The sequence below is a fragment of the Muntiacus reevesi genome, chromosome 1 (genome assembly GCF_963930625.1).
Source record: "Muntiacus reevesi chromosome 1, mMunRee1.1, whole genome shotgun sequence".
NCBI lineage: Eukaryota > Metazoa > Chordata > Mammalia > Artiodactyla > Cervidae > Muntiacus > Muntiacus reevesi.
In genome coordinates this window covers 45357286-45378942 of record NC_089249.1, presented here as the reverse complement: position 1 = coordinate 45378942, position 21657 = coordinate 45357286, and the positions used below count along the sequence as shown (strand labels likewise).

Here is a 21657-nt window from a genome sequence, read left to right as displayed (position 1 = left end):
CTATGAAGAAGAAGTAACAATTATAAACATATGCACCTAAAACAGGTCTGAAAAGTAAAAATGGACAACATTACAGGAAGAAATAGACAATTCAACAATAATGACTGTAGAATTTAATACCCCACTTTCAATAATGGTTAGAACAAGTGCAAGGAGAATCAACAAGGAAATAGACTTGACCAACTTTACATCTAACAGACACCCATGGACTACTTCAACACCCAATGGTAGCATAACACATTTTTTCTACTACACATAAGGGCTTCCCAAGTTGCACTAGTGGTAAAGAACCCGCCTGCAGATGCAGGAGACATGAGAGATGTTGGTTTGATCCCTGGGTCGGGAAGACCCCCTGGAGGAGGGCGTGGCAACCCACTCCAGTTTTCTTGCCTGGAGAATCCCATGGACAGAGGAGTCTGGAGGGCTACAGTCCATAGTATTGCAAAAACTTGGACGATACTGAAGCAATTTAGCAAAAAAAAAAAAACGCATATAAAACACTTCCCAGGATAGAATATATGTTTTTCAACATCAAAATCTCTATTTAGATCCTTTAAAAACTTTCTCTCTCTTCTCTCTTTTTTTCTTTGTGGCTGCACGTTGCACCATATGGGATCTTAGTTCTCCAACCAGGGATCAAACCCATGCTCCCTGCATCGGAATCCACAGAGTCTTAACTACTGGACAGTCAGAGAAGTTCCCCAGACTTTCTCTTTATAGATATTCTCTATTTGATGAGACATTATTACCGTACTTTCTTTAGTTGTTTAGATGTGATTTGATCACATTTAAAATAATTGGGAGTGTGGGAGGGAGGCTTAAGAGGGCGGGGACATATGTATACTTATAGCCGATTTACACTGTTGTAGGGTAGAAACCAACAGAGCATTGTAAAGCATATTCTCCAATTAAAAACAAAATAACTAATGCAAAGTTTTTACTTAGTAAGTACAACATCTGGACTTCCTCAGTGACCATTTCTATTGACTTTTTCCCCCCTGTGTATAAGTGATACTTTTCTTATTTCTCATAAATTTTTTGTTGAAAACTAAACATCTCAAATAATAATACGGGGCAGCTCTGCAAAGTAGATTCTCCTGCCTCCTCAGGGTTTATCATTTTCGTGCTTCTTAGACTTGTTATTTGTTCTGTGGTTTTTAAAAATAATTCCAAAGAATTTTTCAATGTCAGGCTTTTTCAAAGTCCCTGTGCATACCTCATTCCTCAGCTTTTCTTTTTAAGCTTTGCGGTTAGTCTATTGTGTGTAGCAACATCTGAGGCAGCTGCGATTTTAAAACATTCAGCAAAAGCTCTTCCCTCGGTCCCCAAGGTGGTTAGCTCTGGGCAAGTTTGTGTGCAGTTAAATGAAGAGCCTTGCCAGTGGTCTTCCAGGGAACCCCAGCAAATAGATCAAAGAATGGCATTTCTTTGGGAATGAGATCTTTTCTGCTCCCCGACCCCCAGGTGGCGCTAGTGGTAAAGAACCCTCCTACCAAGACAGGAGACAGAGACACCGATCCATCCCTGGGTCAGGAAGATACTCTGGAGGAGGGTATGACAACCCATTCCAGTATTCTTGCCTGGAGAATCCCTCCGTCAGAGGAGCCTGGCGGGCTAAGGTCCATAGGGTTGCAAAGAGTGAAGCGATTTAGCACGCAGTCACGCACAGTATTAGAAATGCAGGCTTTATTTTTAAGGCTGCCATAGAACTGGGGAGTTGGGGATGGGGTCCATCCTAAAGGAGATCAGTTCTGGGTGTTCATTGGAAGGACTGATGCTGAAGCTGAAACTCCAATACTTTGGCCACCTCATGCGAAGAGCTGACTCATTGGAAAAGACCCTGATGCTGGGAGGGATTGGGGGCAGGAGGAGAAGGGGAAGACAGAGGATAAGATGGCTGGATGGCATCATCGACTCCATGGACATGACTTTGAGTAAACTCCAGGAGTTGGTGATGGACAGGGAGACCTGGCGTGCTGAGATTCATGGGGTCGCAAAGAGCTGGACACGACCGAGCGACTGAACTGAACTGAACTAAGATAAAATGCTGCAAGGTTCATTGCTGTTACCAGGTTTGGCTTTTTTTCTTAACTAAATGTTCCTTGGATACATTCTTACCATTTGTGCCAGGCCTTTTTGGTCGCTTTTATGGAAGGACAAATTTTTGGAGGGTCTTACTGTATGATTTTTGCTGAAATTACCTTCATTAGGCCTTTTTTTGCTCTCTCTTTTTTTTTTTCCCACTCTTTCATATTTATTAAATGCCTCCCACAGCCAGACACTGTTCTAAGTGGCCTGAAGTTACAGCCTGTTCTTCCCTGGGGCTCACATGTTATTAATATATAACCACAGTAATAAAATAGTGGTGGCTGGTGTAGAGTATCCAGTATCTTGCTGTGAAGTGTATAGGTGCTATTGGTTCACTTCAGCAGTCAACAATAACATATTGAATGCTTCCTATGTGCCCAGCATTGCTGACTTTCTAGGAAAACTTTTGTTCCACTCTCACATCAATCTCTTATAGTCTGCGTCTCCAGAAGGAAGGTTACGCTTTACTGGAAGCACTTACATCTGTTTTACTCCTCCTTCCTCTCCTTTCCCCTCTCCCAAATAGTCCCATCACATTCAAGAAGGGTGGCTTAATATGGATAAATCAGTGCCTCATAGACAAAATAATACAGTTATGACCGAAGAGGAAGGTCCTATCTTTCAAAATGGAAGATTTTCTTTCTTTTTGGCTTTGGTAAAGGATTTAAAGTTAAAAAGTAAGAGTGATAGGGCTTCTCAGGTGGATCAGTGGCTAAGAATCCACCTGCCAGTCTTCCCTGATCCTGGAAGACCCTTCGTCACACACACAGAGCATCCAGGCCTGTGCTCCACACAAGAGCAGCCACCGCGGTGAGAAGCCCACTGGAGGGAAGCAACTAGAGAGAAGCCCGAGCAGCGAGGAAGAGCCAGCAGAGTGAAAAATAAATAAAAAAATAAAATTACATATAAAAAAGTTAAAGGCCATAAAAGGCCAATGAGAACCTGTATGAAAGAGGTTCCCTGAAACGTCTCAGTCACACGCTGTATTCCTTTGAACTTTTCCTTTCACCTCTAACCCAGCCCACAGATTTGTCTTCTAAACAAGTATTATCAGTAGCATGCTTTAGGTACTAAACATTCCAGGGATGGAGAGGGAGCCCCCTGCAGTGGAAGCGCAGTCTTAACCACTGGACCACCAGGGAAACCCCACAAGGCATTTCTTTAGGACTTTTCTCATTCATTATTAGACTTTTCATGTGTACGTTATGTTATGAAATATTTTCTTTGAAGTCAAAGAAAAGGTCTTCGAATACTTTCCCTATTAGGTTTAACATGCTGAAGATGTCTTTTACACATAAATTAAATTCACACACACACACACACAAGCGCGCGATTTACAACTGGCTCATACAGCTGTGTGGAGACATGTCCAAAATCTTTGGGTTCGGCTGGCAGACTGGACCCCATCTCCAAACAGTCACACTCTGAAGTACTGAGTGGGGATAGGCTTCAGCAGACAAATTTTGAGGAAGCTCAATTCATCCTGTAACAGTGATCAATAGATATTTATTGGAAAAAAATATCCTTTTCCTGTGTGTAATCTGAGCATGTGATCTCTTTGTTTCTCCTTTGCCTCTTGTAATCGGCATGTTCAGTTTTCTTTCATTTCTTACTTCAGGAAGCTAAATGTTAGTTCAGGTACTGTCAAAGCTTGGGTGGGGTTGCGTGGGAACCACATTTGCCCTGATGCATTCATATCTGAACTTTGACACATTACATCCTTTACTAGAATGGATTTGGAAAAGAAAAGAGTTGGGCTTATAATTAGTCGAGAAGGGTGGAGGAGACACAGAAGCAAGCAAGGAGTGGCCCAGCTCCGGGCGGTTCCTCCCTGCTTTTTCCCCAAAAGCAGGACTTAATTTAGTTAGTCCCTGCTCTCCAGAGGTAATCTCAGCTCAGCAGACTGACAGTGGGACAGAAACACACCCTTCTCTTCATTCTTCCTCTCAAATGAGGGGAGCAGAAACCTAGCTTGCTGAGAATACCATAGTACCAACATGTATCCTAGGAGACTAGCAAGCAAAGAAAGCTGGTCACATTTGGACAACGAAATTTCCAAAGAAAATGTTAGCAGATGGAAGATCAAAGAATATATGTGAAAAAGTGGAAATAACCTGAAAATGAGAAAGTAACATTCTGGAGCAGAAGGGTGTGGGATAAAATATACAATATACAGAAAAGGATTGGGAACGCTGGGATAACGTAAACTAAAAAAATTCCCTACACACCAGAACAAGTTTTTTCCTTAGCTGTACTGAGTACTTGTCGTTTAGTCACTAAGTCGTGTCTAACTCTTTGTGACCCTATGGACTGCAGCTTGCCAGGCTTCCCTGTCCTTCACCATCTCCCAGAATTTGCTCAAACTCATGCCCATTGAGTCGGTGATGCCATCCAACCATTCATCCTCTGTCATCCCCTTCTCCTCCCTCCCTCAATCTTTCCCAGCATCAGGGTCTTTTCCAATGAGTTGGCTCTTCGCATCAGGTGGCCAAAGTGTTGGTGCTTCAGCTTCAGCATCAGTCCTTCCAATGAATATTCAGGATTGATTTCCTTTGGGATTGACTGATTTGACCTCCTTGCTGTCCAAGAGACTCTCAAGAGTCTTCTCCAGCACCACAATTTAAAGCATCAATTCTTCAGTGATCAGCCTTCTTTATGGTCCACCTCTCACATCGGTACATGACTACTGGAAAAACCACAGCTTTGACTATAAAAACCTTTATCAGCAAAGTCATGTCTCTGATTTTGAATACGCTGTCTAGATTTGTCATGGCTTTTCTTCCCAGGAGCAAGCGTCTTTTAATTTCGTGGCTACAGTCACTGTCTACAGTGATTTTGGAACCCAGGAAATGCAATCTGTCACTGTATCCAGGTTCAATACATGTAATGTAGGGACTTCGCTGGCAGTCCAGTGGTTAAAACTTTGCCTCCCAATGCAGGGGTTGCAGGCTTGTTTGGGGGACTAAGGTGCCACGTGCTGCATGGCCAAAAACAAGCAAACAAAAAATACTTGTAGTGTAGATCAGCACCCCTCCCAGACTAGGCATTGCTATGTTTTCATTGCACAGCCAATATTTTACTGGATATGCAGCTAAGTCATTCTTACTTCTTACCCGCCCCCATTTTCATTTTTCTTTTAGATCCACAGGGTTAGAAGATGTTCAACAAGGTCCCACAGTTAATGAATTTTTATCTACTAAAATCAAAGGGCCAGAGTAAAAGATCATTGGCTGAAGAGAATGAAGGTGTATTTCTGGGATTTTTGAAAAGGAGAGAGAAGTAGACGTGGATAGTGGTGGGCTCTGACATCTTACAAAGGGAAGAAGAGGAGAAAAATTTAGAACCAGAAAATTCCAAGTAGGAGGAAAGAAGGAAGAGATACATGCCAGAGGGATTATGATAAGCAGATTCTACAAAGTTTCTTTCTTCATTATTTATTTATTCATTTTCCGCTGCGCTGGGTCTTTGTTGCAGGGCGAGGGTTTTCTTTAGTTTGGGGAGGGCGGGCTCCTCTCTGTTGTGGTGCAAAGGTTTCTTATTGTGACTTCTCTAGGGGTACAGGCCCTAGGCACACAGGCTTCAGGAGTTGTCACACAGGCTTAGTTGCTCTGAGGCATGTGGGATCTTCCTGGACAGGGGACTGAACCCATGTCCCCTGAATTGGCAGGCAGATTCTCATCCACTGTGTCACCAGGGAAGTCCTCTTTATTCATTTTCAGTCCCTTTGTTTTGATATATTAAGAAGTACCTTACTCCTACATTACAGCTCAGAATGAATTATTTTTTGCTTTAGGCAGTCATTTGTCTTTTAGAGTGATTTAAATTGACCTGTAAGCCTTTTATAGTTTGATACCATATCCAGAGATCTGCATTTATTTGTGCAGTTTGTGTATGATGTCTTATTCTAGGAGTCAGCACAGTTTTTCTGTAAACAATGAGGTATAAATAATACAGGCTTTGCATGCCACATGGTCTCTTAATCATCTTTCAGATCTACTACAGCACAAAATAGCCACTGATAATATGTAAGCAAATGAATATTACTGTGTTCCAATAAAACTTTATTCGCAAAACCCGTGAAAGGCTGGATATGAACAGCAGGCCAGTTTGTCAACTCCTGTTTTATTTCTTTTGCCTTAATTAAGAACTCCCCTTAATGTTGTTTGTAGAATACATCTTCTGGCAATAAATTCTCAGTTTTTGTTTGTCTGAATAAAACCTCTTTTCCCCCTTCCTTATTAAAAGATACATTTGCTGAGTACAGAATCCACTCCGCCCCCCTTTTGATGCTTTAAAGATGTCTGGATAGTTATGCTTTTCAAGAAGAGGTTCCTGTAGTTCTGACCTTTATTTTTTTTTAATATGCAATATGTGTATATATATATATATATATATATATATATATATATATTTTTTTTTTTTTCCCCCTGCTTTGGCCACCTCCAGCACTCCCTATTTATTTCTGGTTTAGAGAAGTTTGAACATGATGGATTAGGTGTGTTTTATTTTGGCATTTATCCTGCTGTGATTCTTGGATATAATATTTGATGCTTTTCATTATTTTTGGAAGACTCATCTGTTATCTGTTCAAATATTTCTTCTGCTTGTTTTTTCTCTCTTCCCCTAGGGTTCTAATAACATGTACATTAAACAATTTGATATTGCCTCACAGCTCTTGGATACTCGTTCAGTTTGTCCTCTTTTTTCTTGATGTTTCAGTTTGGGTAACTCCTATTGACTCATTTCAAGAGTAGAAACTGATTTATTATTTCCTCAGCTCTGTCAGGTTTACTAATGAGCCTTTAAGAGAAGTTGCTCATCTCTGATACCATAGTTTTTATTTTCAGTATTTTTATCTTTTATCATTTATGTCTTTCTTTTAGAATTCCCTATCTGTTCACAGATGCTGTCCACCTTTATCATTAGATCCTTTAAAAATTTATTTTTTTGGCTGTACTAGATCTTAGCGTGGCATATGGAATCCAGTCCCCTGACCAGTGATCGAACCCAGTTCCCTTGTGTTGGGAGCTCAGAGTCCTAGCCACTGGACCACCAGGGAAGTCCTTGAAATTTCTCCTAGCCATTTAAAATTCCCTCTTTGATACTACTAACATGTAGATCACCTCTGAACCTGGTTCTCTCAATTGTTTTGTATTTAGAAGGCAAGGGTTTGTCTTCTTTGTTCTTCTTTTGATAGATCATGTAATTTTAAAAAATATTTATTATTTTTATTTATTTATTTGACCAGGTGTTAGTTGGCCAGGTCTTAGTTGCTGTATGTGGAATTTAGTTCCCTGACCAGGGATCAAACCCAGGTCCTCTGCATTTAGGAGCACAGAGTATTAACTCCTGGACCATCAAGGAAGTCCAGATCATATAACTCTTGATTGAATGCCAGACATTTTGTGTAGAATAGGAGAGATTTAGGGAAATACTATTTGTGCCTTGTCCCAGGCAGTTTAGCTTGGTGGATAGAACCATCTAGTTAAAAGGTGAGGTGGAATTAGGTTTTGCTATTGCCAAGATTACTTCTAGGGCACCCTAAGTTTCAAATTCCTCTTACGGTGTCTTAGGCTTAGGGTGGAGTCTGAAATGATGGAAAGATTTCTCAATGTTTGTTCTCCACCCTCAATTCTCAACATTCTTTATACACCTTGTAGGCTTGTATAGAAGTAGTTTCTCTCCTTGTTCTTGCTCCTCTGCCAGTGGCAGATGCTACTACTCGTTCCTTGGTGCTTGCTAGATTAGTGGTGATGGGTAGGGTGGTTCTCTGTGGTCCCCTTCATCATCAGTCTTAGATAGCTTTTATGTACCTGGGCCCTGGAGAATGAGGTTTCTCAGCCTTCCTGCCTCCCTCTGCTTTCTCTCTGTGGCAAGTCTTGTGTGGGAAGGATTTTCTTGCCCCTCCTTCGGTTTTAGGAGATCTTAAAGGCACTGGCAGGACTTCCCTGGTGGTCCAGCGGTTAAGAATCTGCCTGCCAGTGTAGGGGCACACAGCATTCGAACCCTGATCTGGAAACTAACATGCTATGTGCCTCAGAGCAACTGAGCCTGTGCGCCATAACTACTGAAGCCGTGTGCCCTAGGACACGAGCTCTGCAACAAGAGAAGTCACCACGATGAGAAGACCTAGCACAACTAGAGAGCAGCCCTTGCTCCTCACAACTAGAGAAAGCCCGCAGGCGGCAATGAAGACCCAGTGCAGCCAAAAATAAATAACGTACATATATACATACATGCATAATGAATAAAAACACCGGCACAGAACTCTTCGCTAGGGCTGTTTCTTTTCCCTCTCCCTCTAGGGTATATTTTTTTTCCCCTTATTCCTTCTGTTGGCAACAGTGGGTTTTTGCTGTTCCTCCTCAGAGGTTTAAGACTTCTGAGAGAAGAGTAAGGGGAACTGGCCCTTTCTTGCAGGGATGGATAATATTGTCCTCTATGCCTATACTACTAAGGGAGCCTTAATTTACTCTGTCATCCTTGCTTAGGCTTTCTTTCGAGCACCTGGTCGAAGTCTCGGGAAAGAATCTGTGAGTAAATACAAGTTCCCTTGCTTCTTTGGCACACAGAGATTTTTCTGGGAGTTACTCAAGCCCACAGTTAGTTCAGTTCAGTCGCTTAGTCGTGTCTGACTCTTTGGGACCCATGGACTGCAGCACGCCAGGCTTCCCTGTCCATCACCAACTCCCAGAGTTTATTCAAACTCATGTCCATTGAGTCAGAGATGCCATCCAACCATCCCATCCTCTTTCGTCCCCTTCTGCTCCCCAAATCAATCTTTCCCAGCATCAGGGTCTTTTCAAATGAGTCAGTTCTTTGCATCAGGTGGCCAAAGTATGGGAGTTTCAGCTTCAGCATCAGTCCTTCCTATGAATATTCAGGACTGATTTCCTTTAGGATGGACTTGTTGGATCTCCTTGTAGTCCAAGGGACTCTCAAGAGTCTTCTCCAACACCACAGTTCAAAAGCATCAGTTCTTTGACACTCACCTTTCTTTATAGTCCAATGCTCACATCCATACATGACTACTGGAAAAACCATAGCTTTAACTGCACAGACCTTTGTAGGCAAAGTAATGTCTCTGCTTTTTAATATGCTCTCTAGGTTGGTTATAGCTTTTCTTCCGAGAAGCAAGCGTCTTTTAACTTCATGGCTGCAGTTACCAGCTGCAGTGACTTTGGAGCCCTCCAAAGTAAAGTCTGTCACTGTTTCTATGACTTCCCTATCTATTTGCTGTGAAGTGATGGGACCCGATGCCATGATTTTAGTTTTCTGAATGCTGAGTTTTAAGCCAACTTTTTCACTCTCCTCTTTCACTTTCATCAAGAGGCTCTTTAGTTCTTCTTTGCTTTCTGCCATAAGAGTGGTGTTGTCATCTGCATATCTGAGGTTATTGATATTTCTCCCGGGAATCTTGATTTCAGCTTGTGCTTCCTCCAGCCCAGTGTTTCTCATGATTTACTCTGCATATAAGTTAAACAGGCAGGGTGACAATATACAGCCTTGACGTACTCCGTTTCTGATTTGGAACCAGTCTGTTGTTCCATGTCCAGTTCTAACTGTTGCTTCCTGACCTGAATACAGACTTCTCAGGAGGCAGGTCAGGTGGTCTGGTATTCCCATCTCTTTCAGAATTTTCCACAGTTTGTTGTGATCCACACAGTCAAAGGCTTTGGCATAGTCAATAAAGCAGAAATAGATGTTTTTCTGGAACTCTCTTGCTTTTTCAATGATCCAACGGATGTTGGCAATTTGATCTCTGGTTCCTCTGCCTTTCCTAAATCCAGCTTGAACATCTGGAAGTTCATGATTCATGTACTGTTGAAGCCTGGCTTGGAGAATTTTGAGCAATACTTTGCTAGTGTGTGAGATGAGTACAATTGCGTGGTAGTTTGAGCATTCTTTGAGATTGAAATGAAAACTGACCTTTTCCAGTCCTGTGGCCACTACTGAGTTTTCCAAATTTGCTGGCATATTGAGTGCAGCACTTTCACAGCATCATCTTTTAGGATTTGAAAGAACTCAACTGGAATTCCATCACCTCCACTAGCTTTGTTCATAGTGATGCTTCCTAAGACCCACTTGACTTGGCATTCCAGGATGTCTGGCTCTAGGTGAGGGATCATACCATCGTGGTTATCTGGGTCATGAAGATTTTTTTTTGTATATTTCATCTATGTATTCTTGCCACCTCTTTTTAACATCTTCTGCTTCTGTTAGGTCCATACAATTTTTGTCCTTTATTGTGCCCATTTTTGCATGAAATGCTCCCTTGGTATCACTAATTTTCTTGAAGAGATCTCTAGTCTTTCCCAGCTACTGTTTTCTTCTATTTCTTTTCACGGATCACTGAGGAAAGCTTCTTATCTCTCCTTGCTTTTCTTTGGAACTCTGCATTCAAATGGGTATATCTTTCCTTTTACTGCTTTGCCTTTCACTTCTCTTCTTTTCACAGCTATTTGTAAGACCTCCTCAGACAATCATTTTGCCTTTTGCATTTCTTTTTCTTGGGGGTGGTCTTGATCCCTGCCTCCTGTACAATGTCACAAACCTCTGTCCATAGTTCTTCAGGCACTCTGTCTATCAGATCTAATCCCTTAAGTCTTTTCCTCACTTATACTGTATAATCATAAGGGATTTGATTTACGTCATACCCAAATAGTTTAGTGGTTTTCCCTACTTTCTTCAATTTAAGTCTGAATTTGGCAATAAGGAGTTCATGAATTGAGCCACAGTCCACTCCCAGTCTTGTTTTTGCTGATTGCATAGAGATTCTCCATCTTTGGCTGCAAAGAATATAATCAATCTGATTTCAGTTTTGATCATCTGGTGATGTCCATGTGTGGAGTCTTCTCTTGCATTGTTGGAAGAGGGTGTTTGTTATGACCAGTAAGTTCTCTTGGCAAAACTCTATTAGCTTTTGTCCTACTTCATTCTGTACTCCAAGGCCAAATTTGCCTGTTACTTCAGGTGTTTCTTGACTTCCTATTTTTCCATTCTAGTTCCCTATAATGAAAAAGACATATTTTTTTGGTTCTAAAAGGTCTTGTAGGTCTTCATAGAACTGTTCAACTTCAACTTCTTTAGCATTACTGGTCGGGGCATAGCCTTGGATTACCGTGATATTGAATGGTTTGCCTTGGAAACAAACAGAGATCATTCTGTCGTTTTTGAGATTGCATCCAAGTACTGAGTTTCAGACTCTTTTATTGTCTATGATGGCTACTCGATTTCTTCTAAGGGACTCTTGCCCACAGTAGTAGATATAATGGTCATCTGAGTTAAATTCACCCATTCCAGTCCATTTCAGTTTGCTGATTCCTAAAATGTCAATGTTCACTCTTGCCATGTTCTGTGATCAGGGAGATGGCACTCAAGCCCACATAGGCCTTTAATAGTTAATGTGAGTCAGTGAGTAAAAAGTCACTCTGTTGTGTCCGACTCTCTGTGACCCCATGGACTATACAATCCATGGAATTCTCCAGGCCAGAATACTGGAGTGGGTAGCCTTTTCCTTCTGCAGGGGATCATCCCAACCCAGGGATTGAATCCAGGTCTCCCACATTGCACACGGATTCTTTACCAGCTGAGCCACAAGGGAAGCCCAAGAATACTGGAGTGGGTAGCCTATCCCTTCTCCAGCAGATCTTCCCAACCTAGGTATCGAACTGGGGTCTCCTGAATTGCAGGAGGATTCTTTACCAACTGAGCTACCAGGGATAGTTCATTATAAAACTTCAGCTGGTCCAGAATCTGGCTGCCAGTGCAGGGGACATGGGTTCAGTTTCTGGTCAAGGAAGATTCCACATGCTGCAGATCTACTAAGTCTGGGTGCCCCAGCTACTGAAGCACTCACGTCCTGGAGCCCATGCTCTACAGCAAGGGAGGCCAAAGCAATGAGAAGCCAGGCACTGCACCAGAGAATGGCCCCCGATCACTAGAACTCGAGCAGATCACATGCACAGTAATGAAGGCCCAGTGCAGCCAAAAATAAATAAACACATAAAATGAAAATAAAAACCTTTAGCTGTATTAGTCTTACTGCTTCCATGATGGCTCCAGTAATTCCCATGTAGGACACAGATGAAACATTCCATCTTTGCTCTGGAGGAACTGTGCCTCCTTAGATTTCAGGCTGTTTAGTTGACTTAACTTTGACTCAGGTCTCTGATTCAACTTTTTGGTTCAAGAAAAGCTGTGATCTTGCAGTTTGTCTTGCTTTTCCTAATTGGCATTTTTGCAACCATAGAGGAAGTGGACATTTCTAAAAATTAATTTGTCTTGCTATTTCCTCCTCCCACCCCTGCAATTAGTATTTCGAACAATTCTCTTTGTCACAAAACCATTATTTTAAATAGCTGAACAGTATTAATTTATATTACTATGGCAACGTTTTCAACGTAACTCATATTATTAGACATAATAATAGACTATGTATTTTTTCCCCAGCATTTTTACCCCAACCCTCTTCTTTCATTAGAGGGTTTCTCATCTCCAAGTTGTTGTGGTTCGATGGGGCTGTCAATCACAGTAAGCCATAACACTGGCCTCAGAATGACCCAAGAACTCCCTATCATGGTATAAGTAAGCAAGTACGTTCAGTTGTGTCTGAATCTTTTGCAACCCCATGGACTGTAGCCCACCAAGCTCCTCTGTCCTTGGAATTCTCCAGGCAAGAATACTGGGGTGGGTAGCCATTCCCTTCTCCAGGGGATCTTCCTGACCCAGATATTGAACCTAAGTCTCCTGCATTGCAGGCATATTCTTTACCATTAGTATCACTTGGGAAGCCCTATCATAGTATCCTGGCTACAATAGTTGATTCAGAAGTGAGGGTGTGAAAGAAGGAAAAAAATCTTTCTTTAGAAATTTATATTACTTAAATGAAAATTTTTGTCCACTGAAATCCTAGAGCTGAAGGAATATGGATTGAGGATGCGCAGTTGCCATCTTCCTCATCACTTAAAGTAAATCCTCTGTGTGTCAGGAGATGAGCAAATAAGATGGAAAAATTGGGGGTGGGTGAAGTTAATCCTGGCAGAATCAAGGCTCCAATTTCAGGTCATAAAGTTTTCAGAGTTTCTCTGATTCAGTTCTTTCTTTCTTTTTAAAAATATTTTTATTCGTTGGGTCTTAGTTGCTCAGGATATTTGATCTTTGTTACTGCTTGCAGGTTGAACTATAAAGAAAGTTGAGCACTGAAAAATTGATGCTTTTGAACTGTGGTGTTGGAGAAGACTCTTGAGAGTCCCTTGGATCCAACCAGTCCATCCTAAAGGAAATCAATCCTGAATATTCATTGGAAGGACTGATGCTGAAGTTGAAACTCCCATACTTTGGCCACCTGATGCAAAGAACTGACTCATTTGAAAAGACCCTGATGCTGGGAAAGATTGAAGGCAGGAGGAGAAGGGGACAATAGAGGATGAGATGGTTGGATGGCATCTCTGACTCAATGGGTGTGAGTTTGAGTAAACTCTGGGAGTTGGTGATGGATAGAGGACTGACGTGCTGTAGTTCATGGGATCACAAAGAGTCTGACATGAATGAGTGACTGAACTGAACTGAACTACTGCTTGAAGGATCTTTAGTTGCCGCATCTGGGATCTAGCTCCCTGAGCAGAGATTGAACCTGGCCCTGTGCATTGGGAGCATGGAGTCTTAGCCATTGGACCACCAGGGAAGTTCTCATTCTTTCTTTATGTCTAAAAAGTTTACATTTAAGTCACTCAGTCATGTCCAACTCTTGGTGACCCGATGGACCATAGCATGCCAGGCTACTCTGTCCATGGATTTTTCCAGGCAAGAATACTGGAGTGGATAGCCATTCCCTTCTCCTAGGGATATTCCCAATCCCGGGATTGAACCCGTGTCCCGTGCATTGCAGGCAGATTCTTTACCGTCTGAATCACCAGGAAAACCCTTTTTTTATGTCTTATTCTCCCCAGTTATTAAAAACTCTTTTTTGTTTAAGTAGGCTTGATTCAGATTTGTCACTGGTGTTAGAAAGTATCCTAACTAATTTATACTTTAGGTGGCTTTCAAGTCTTGCCATTATAAAGAGCACTGGGAAGAAACTCAGTGGATATATTTTCTGCATACGTGCCTGCTCTAGTTCCCCATAAAAAGATGTTCCCAGAATAAGAGTCATTGTGTCAAAGAATATGCAAATCAGTGAGGCTCTTGACCAGTATTGTGAAATTGCTCTCTGAAGATTGTCCAATTTATATTTCCTCTATGGTGGGTATAGTTTCCTATTTTCATATAGTCATGATAATAGTGAATAGTATTTTTAAAAAATCCACCATTTGGTTAACGCCTACTGCTTTGAATTGATATGCTCCCACACCTGTTTCCAAATACATCTTAATAGAATAATAAGAAGAGAGAAAAAAAAGATCAAATGTGAATGGGAATTTGGAAAGAAATCAGAAGGAAAGGGAAGGACCTCAAATGTGTTCTAAGAGGTTTACCGCTGTGAATACATCAGCCCTGGTTTTTCCCCTAAACAGGTTTTTGAGACTGGCTGAGCCAGTATGAATGTTTCGGGGAGAAATAAATTTTAAGAAGTGAATAGAAGCCCTACCCTGGTATACCACCTCCGCCTGAGGCCCCAAAATGTGATTGGCTGTGGCATCCTCATTGCTCCACATCCTACCTGGAGGGTTAATATATATATATGCTACAGGAGGTGAGCCAATCTCTGGCTCCTGCTCCTGAGGACTCTGTTACCCACAAAGATGTGGGCTCAGCTCCTTCTAGGAATATTAGCCCTGTTGCCAGCCTCGGCAGGAAAATTTCTCCCGTAAGTGCTTGGTGTGTCAGGGGTGATTTAGGGTAGGTGGCATCTTCATCCATCTTTCTAAGACATAACTATGGAGGGGGGCAGGAGATAACTTTTGGTTTATTTTAATGCCCTTTCATCTTTTTATTTCTTTGGTTTTATTTCTCCTTTACCTAGAGAGAAAAGCTAAGATGCCAAGAAGAAATTTTAAAATATATGATAATATCAAAATACAGTAGCCTCCCACTGCTCTGATCTCTGTTGTTGTTCTGGTTGTTCAGTTCTTCTTGCTCTTTCTTTATGTCTGAAAAGTGAAAGTGTGAGTCACTCAGCCTTGTCCACTCTTTGTGACCCCATGGACTGCAGCAATCCAGGCTTCCCTGTCCTTCACCATCTCCTGGAGCTCACTCAAACTCATGTCCATTGAGTTGGTGATCCCATCCGACCATTTCAACTTCTCCTTCTCCTCCTGCCTCTAATCTTTCCCAGATTCAGGGTCTTTTCCAATGAGTGGGCTTTTCACATCAGGTTGCCGGAGTATTGGAGCTTCAGCTTCAGCATCAGTCCTTCCAATGAATATTCTGGGTTGATTTCTTTTTGGATTGATTTCCTTTAGAATTGACTGGCTTGGTCTGCTTCCAGATCCCAAATAGAACTCACTTCCTCCTTGGTACCCTGTGCCTAGGTTCTCCATGGTGGCCTATGGTGCGGGGGGAGGAGTGTGAGTATAAGTCTGAGTTATTTGTTATTTTTCTCTCTCTCCCTTATAGAAAATAAGGCTCATAATGGCAGGTGCTTTGTCTCTTTAATTCATTACTACATACTGAGTACTCAGGATAGGGATTAATTAATTTTGCATTAAATAGATGAGTCATTACTGCCCTGAAATCCTTTTGCTTCTTTAGTAGAAGTATAGTTTTGATGGCTCAGATGGTAAAGAATCCACCTGCAATGCAGGAGACCTGCGTACGATCCCTGGGTTGGGAAGATCCCCTGGAGAAGGGAATGGCTACCCACTCTAGTATTCTTGCCTGGAGAATCCCATGGACAGAGGAGCCTGGTGGTCTACAGTCATGGGGTTGCAAAGAGCCAGAGAGACAACTTAGTGACTAACACTTTTTCACTTTCTTTAGTAGAAACTATCTGGTGACGTTACCAGCCCATCTTAAGTTCCCCTCTACTCAGAGGGTTTGCTTGGATCTGAGTCCTGGGTACAACAATGTAAAATTCACTGTTACTCTGGAGACCAAGGGCAAGACTCACACATTGCTCCAACAGTTTGGACTAAAGACGAGACACTTACATTGCTCGTCCTTTTTGGTAAGTACAGGCTTAGCCCAACTCTCGTCCTCAGTTTTCCTATTCTCCTCCCTGGATGCACTATAATTTATCTTTAAGTATGTTTTCTGTTATCTTACTTTTTGCCATGGCTTCTAAACTCATCTCTCAACTTCAATTCCTGGCCATAACTTCTGATATTATTCTCTGGCAACATTTTTTTTTCTTTCTTTTTAAAAAAATTTTTTTAATTACAAAAATGTATGATAGGATATTGACAGGTGACTTGGAAAATACAGAACAAAGTTACATAGAGTTCCACTACATATTACAATTATTTTTCTAAGTAGATAAATTAAGATTTTTACTTGGAGTTTTAATATCAGATTTCTGGCAACTTTCTCATGGCTCCAACCTTGCCACCCCCTCACTAATTCCTTTCCGTTTACTCTCCCTCTTGGGCTGAGACTAGCTGGTTCTGTCCTTTCCCCACTCCCACCCCCGGTCTCCTGATTCTCTCCAGAGCTCTCTCCTGTCTTGCCCAGGTACCACTTCCTTCCGGTGGCACAGAAGAGGTAGCCACCGTCCGGGTGAGAGGAATTGGAAATAACGTCTACTTTGAGGACAAGAAAAAGGTTCTGATTCAGAGGCAGCAGAATGGCATCTTTATACAAACTGACAAACCTATCTACAGCCCAGGGCAGGAAGGTAAGAGGCACATAGGTGGGATGAGACAAAAGCCAGGGCGTATCTTCACACATTCGTAGAAGGGCTTTGCGTATTGGTGGTAGCCCCATGGACCGAGGAAGAGACGGAAGGATGGAGGAAGCCTGGAGGGATAAAGGGTTGTAGGGGCTGAATGCAGGCAGTGCTACCCAAGCAAAAGAGTAGTAGGTGGAGCTGCTACTCTGTGTGTGTGTGTGTGTGTGTGTGTGTGTGTGTGTGTGTGTAAAACAAAATACAGGAAATTCCCTGGCAGTCTAGTGGTTAAGACTCCACATTCTCACTCTCATGGGTCCAGGTTCAATCCCTGGCCGGAGAATGAAGACCCTACAAGACCCAATGAGTGGCCAAAAAATTCCAAATAAGCAAATAAGTAAAACAAAATACAGATTTCTCCTGGAAAGGAATTTGGCGGGTGTAACTGGATCACTGGGTTCATAGCAAGCTGCCAGTATAAGAATCAAAAAACATCAAGGGCATTTGGCCCAAGCCCTAGGATTTATATTTGCTCCCTCTTCCTTTGAAGCGGATTCCATCCTGAACTTTCAAAGTCGGGAGCTGTGACTGCTGGGGCGTTAGCTGTCTCTCAGACTAGGTTTTATTTCAAAAGCAAAACCTGGTAGGATTTTGCTGACTCAGAAGTATGTATGAGAAAGCAAAAGGGTAGAAGAAAGAAAGATTCTGAGAGGTGGAGGAGGGGGAAAATCCCTGTTGCTGATGACACCCATTTCCTTCTAGTGCGTTTCCGTATCGTCACCCTCACCAGCACCTTTGTTCCAGTGAATGACCAGGTAAGAGTTTCATTGGGAAGAAGGACCTGGCAAGGGAACGCATGAGGGCAGACTGGAGAATGAGGGAGGAGAGATCCTTTCCAGGGGAGGAGGCCCTTTAGAAGCAGAACACTTGTGGGTTCTACAGTCAGGGAGCTTGTCCAAACCTCCCAGCCCTCATCTGCCTGAAAGCAGGCAGCGGCATCTCACTCTCAGGCTTGACATCTGAAAGCATCGATTAGGTTAACATTCTTAAGAGACGGTTCCATTTGCCTCTGTTAAGTAAGAGTTTTTTCAAACGTCAAGACGTTCCCTCCAGGAGTGACACCTAGTGGCTCTGCAGTTCAAATACTAAGAAGTAATTCAGGAATGCTTTTAACAAAAGGAAGACATAAGGATCTTTCTTCTTCTTCTTCTTTTTTTAACTATGAGGCAAGGTAATTTATAGTATAGACAATTTTCTTAAGCAACGTTCTGTGCCAAAGGTAAAAATGTGGTAACATTTGGCGAATACTTAAATTTTCCTCAAACAATTCGATCACTAGAATCATAAGTCATATGATTTGGTTTGCTCTGAACTTAGGGCTTGTGTCATTTCTATACACGTTCGAAGTGCTGGGTTGGCCAAAAAGTTCGTTTGGATTTTATACACCATCTTATGAACTTTTGGCCCAACCCAATACCTCTCAGACACCCCCAGCTGCCTTCTTTCTCCTTCAGTTACAGTCCATGTATTCAAATGAAAATTTTAACGATAATCATGGCGAAAGCATTGCTTATATTCCATCTCCATGTTCCCAGGCTGCTGTTTCCTTTCTTGATGTACAGAGAGGCTATAAGCTTATTGTTGATCAGTAGCCTCCTACAACCACTACTTCCTTTCCTGATTTAGAATTCATTTTAGTTTCTCCTTCCTATCACCTGTATTCTTTCCTGATCACTTCAGTATAATATTAAGTTGCTGTTTAGTCGTTCAGTCATGTCCGACTCTTTGTGATCCCATGGACTGTAGCCCACCAGGCTCCTCTCTCCATAGGATTCTCTAGGCAAGAATACTGGAGTGGGTTGCCATTTCCTTCTCCAGGGGGATCTTCCTGACACAAGGATGAATCCCAGTATTCTGTTTGGCAGGCAGATTCTTTACCACTGAGCACCTTGGAAGCCTTTATTCTAGAGCTCGGATGAGGATCAGTTCAGTTCAGTTGATTAGTTGTGTCCGACTCTTTGCAACCCCATGGACTGCGCCACGCCAGGCTTCCCTGTCCATCACCAACTAGAGGCCAGGGGTCAGTGTGGCCACAGCTAGAGTTATTTTAGACTCTACTGCCCCCTGGATGTCAATCTCATTAGCTACTCCTTTTATGTTTTTTTGCCTCTGTTCAAATTGTGCTGAATTACAGGTGCTGTGATTTCCGAACTTCTCTGCTCTCTTTCTGTTGTCAAATTACTCTTCTCCCCACATACCATTTCTCTAGTCAGCTCCCACTCCAAGTTGCAACTTGGAGCCCTGAAAATCTGAGACACTGAATTTGGAACTCCAAATGATACATTGCAATTAGCTAAAAATGTTTTACTAAGAAATGGAGTGGTAGGACTTCCCTGGTGGTCCAACAGCTAAGACTTCATGCTTCCAATGCAGGGGGGCCCAGGTTCCATCCCTGGTCAGAGAACTAGATCCCACATGTGGCAACTAAGAGTTTGAGTGCTGTAGTTAAAGATCCCACATGCTGGAACTAAGACCTGGCACAGCCAAATAACTTTTTTTTTTTTTTTTTAAAGAAGGGGAGTGACAAAAATTGTGAGTTTACAGAGCTCAATATTTCGTCCTCTAGCAACAAAAGTATACGGGCTAGTAACTGATAGTATCTAGCTTTGTTGCTATACCTAGTTATTTAGAAACCTCAGGTAGCTTCCAGTGAAAATGCTACCTTTCTGGTTGAACACTTACTGGTGTCCAAATCTGCTTCTTGACTCTTTAAAAAAAATGATTTTGTTCCTGGCAGAACTGGTTTTTCTTCCCCCCTAGAATTTATAGCAATGGCAGTAATCTCGGTGACACGTGCCTCCTTATTGTGTATATAGCTAGGTTTGTGCATGTCCTGTTCTTCTCTTTAGAAAGAGGGGCAGAATGTGCCCCCCCCCCCATATCCCCCAGTCCCAAATGTACCACTTGGGAATGTGGATTCTTTTGAACTGAAGGCTGGGAGAAAAGAGCTATTACTGAAATAACTTTTTTCCTTCCAGTTTTATTGAGATGTAATTGATGTACAGCAGTGTATAAGTTTAAGGTGTACAGCATAATGATTTGACTTACATGCATCATGAAATAATGACCATGATAAGTCTAGTGAACATCTGTCATCTCATATGAGAACCTGCCTGCTATGTAGGAGTCGCAGGTTTGATGCCTGGGTCGGAAAGATCCCTTGGAGGAGGGAGTGGCAACCCACTCCAGTATTCTTGCCGGGAAAATCCCGTGGACAGACAGCCAGGCAGGCTACACTCCATGGGGTTGCGAAAGAGTTGGGCATGACCTAGTGACTAAACAATACTCATCTTATATAGATATGAAACTAAAGAAATAGAAGACAATGTTTTTTCCTTGCGATGAGTAGTCCCATTTAAAAAATTTTGCTGTGTTCCCCTTACCTGAGGAGACATCTCCAATAAAATATTACCAAGGCCAATGTCAAAGAGTTTACTGCTTATATTTTCTTCTAGAAGTTTTATGGTTTCAGTTCGATTGTTTAGTAACATATTGGTTAGACTCAATGTGTTTGTGGGTTTTTTGTGTGTTTTTTTTGTAGTTGATTTTTAGTCTCATGGTGTTGTGGTTGAAAAAGATTCTTGATATGATTTCAGTTTTCTTAAGTTTACTGACTTTTTGTATTCCATCATGTGTCTATCATGTCACAATATTCCATTTGCACTTGAAAAGAATGAATATCCTGCTTTGGGATGAAATATTCTATATTATATAGAATGTTCCTTTGGTCTAATAAATTGCCAAAGGCTGTTGTTTACTTACTGAGTTTCTCTCTGAATGTCTTGTCCATTGATGTACATGGGGTGTTAAAGTCCCCTACTATCATTGTGCTACTGTTAATTTCTCCCTTTATGTCTGTTAATGTTTGCTTCCTTTAGGTGCCTGTATCTTTTAAAATGAATATCTTAAAATATTATCATAACATCTGAAGAAATTAACAAAAATTATTTAATATCATTCATATAATATTCATTTCTAAGTTTTCCAACTAACAATTTTTTTTTCCAAACCAAGCTCTGATCAGATTCATGCATTATATTTGGTTGTTACATTTAAAAATTTTCTCATATTCTAAACTAATCCCCCTTGTTTTCTTATTAGTTTGACTTTTTTGAGAGAGGGAGAGAGAGGTGATGTCAGGCTAGATGACTTATAGAAAGTTCCCATTATGGAATATGATATTTACTTTTGAGGAAGCCTATGTGGCAGGGCTTCCCAGGTGGCGCTAGTGGTAACAACAACAAAAAAAAAACCTCGCCTATCAATGCTGGAGACAAAAGAGATGCAGGTTGATTCCTGGGTGGGGAAGATCCCCTGGAGAAGGGAATGGCTACCCACTCCAGTATTCTTGCCTGGAGAATCTCATGGACAGAGGAGCCTGGCGGGTTATGGTCCATAGAGTCTCACAGAGTTGAATACAACTGAAGCAATTTAGCATAGCAGCATAGTTGTCTTATGGAACATTCATTATTCTTGATTTTCCTGATTACTTCTTACTGTGTAATATAACTTGTTCTTTTATCTTCTGAAGGCAGTTCTGAAGTCTTAATTGGGTTTAAACTAAACTTTTGGTAAAAATATTTGGTTAAAAAGATAGATAACGTTGGGAACCTCAAATATATCACTTCAGGAGGTACATAATACCAGGTTGTCCCATTATTAATGATGGTGAGTTTGATTACTTAGTTAGGGTGATGGCAGACTTATTTCTCCAGTGGTAAGATGTCTCATTTTTTTTTAATTAA

The 21657-nt window shown here is 41.7% G+C and overlaps 1 protein-coding gene across 1 annotated transcript in view; it reads left to right on the top strand.

Moving 5' to 3' along the window:
- The first annotated feature begins 14820 nt into the window (after positions 1–14820).
- The window catches only part of A2ML1 (alpha-2-macroglobulin like 1), a 48176-nt gene continuing 41339 nt past the window's right edge, over positions 14821–21657 (top strand). Inside the window, exons 1-4 of the mRNA XM_065941618.1 lie at positions 14821–14896; positions 16009–16195; positions 16699–16861; positions 17615–17667. Of these exons, the coding sequence (XP_065797690.1) occupies positions 14832–14896; positions 16009–16195; positions 16699–16861; positions 17615–17667 (468 nt within the window). The 5' untranslated portion in view covers positions 14821–14831. The remainder of the gene's footprint in view (positions 14897–16008; positions 16196–16698; positions 16862–17614; positions 17668–21657) is intronic.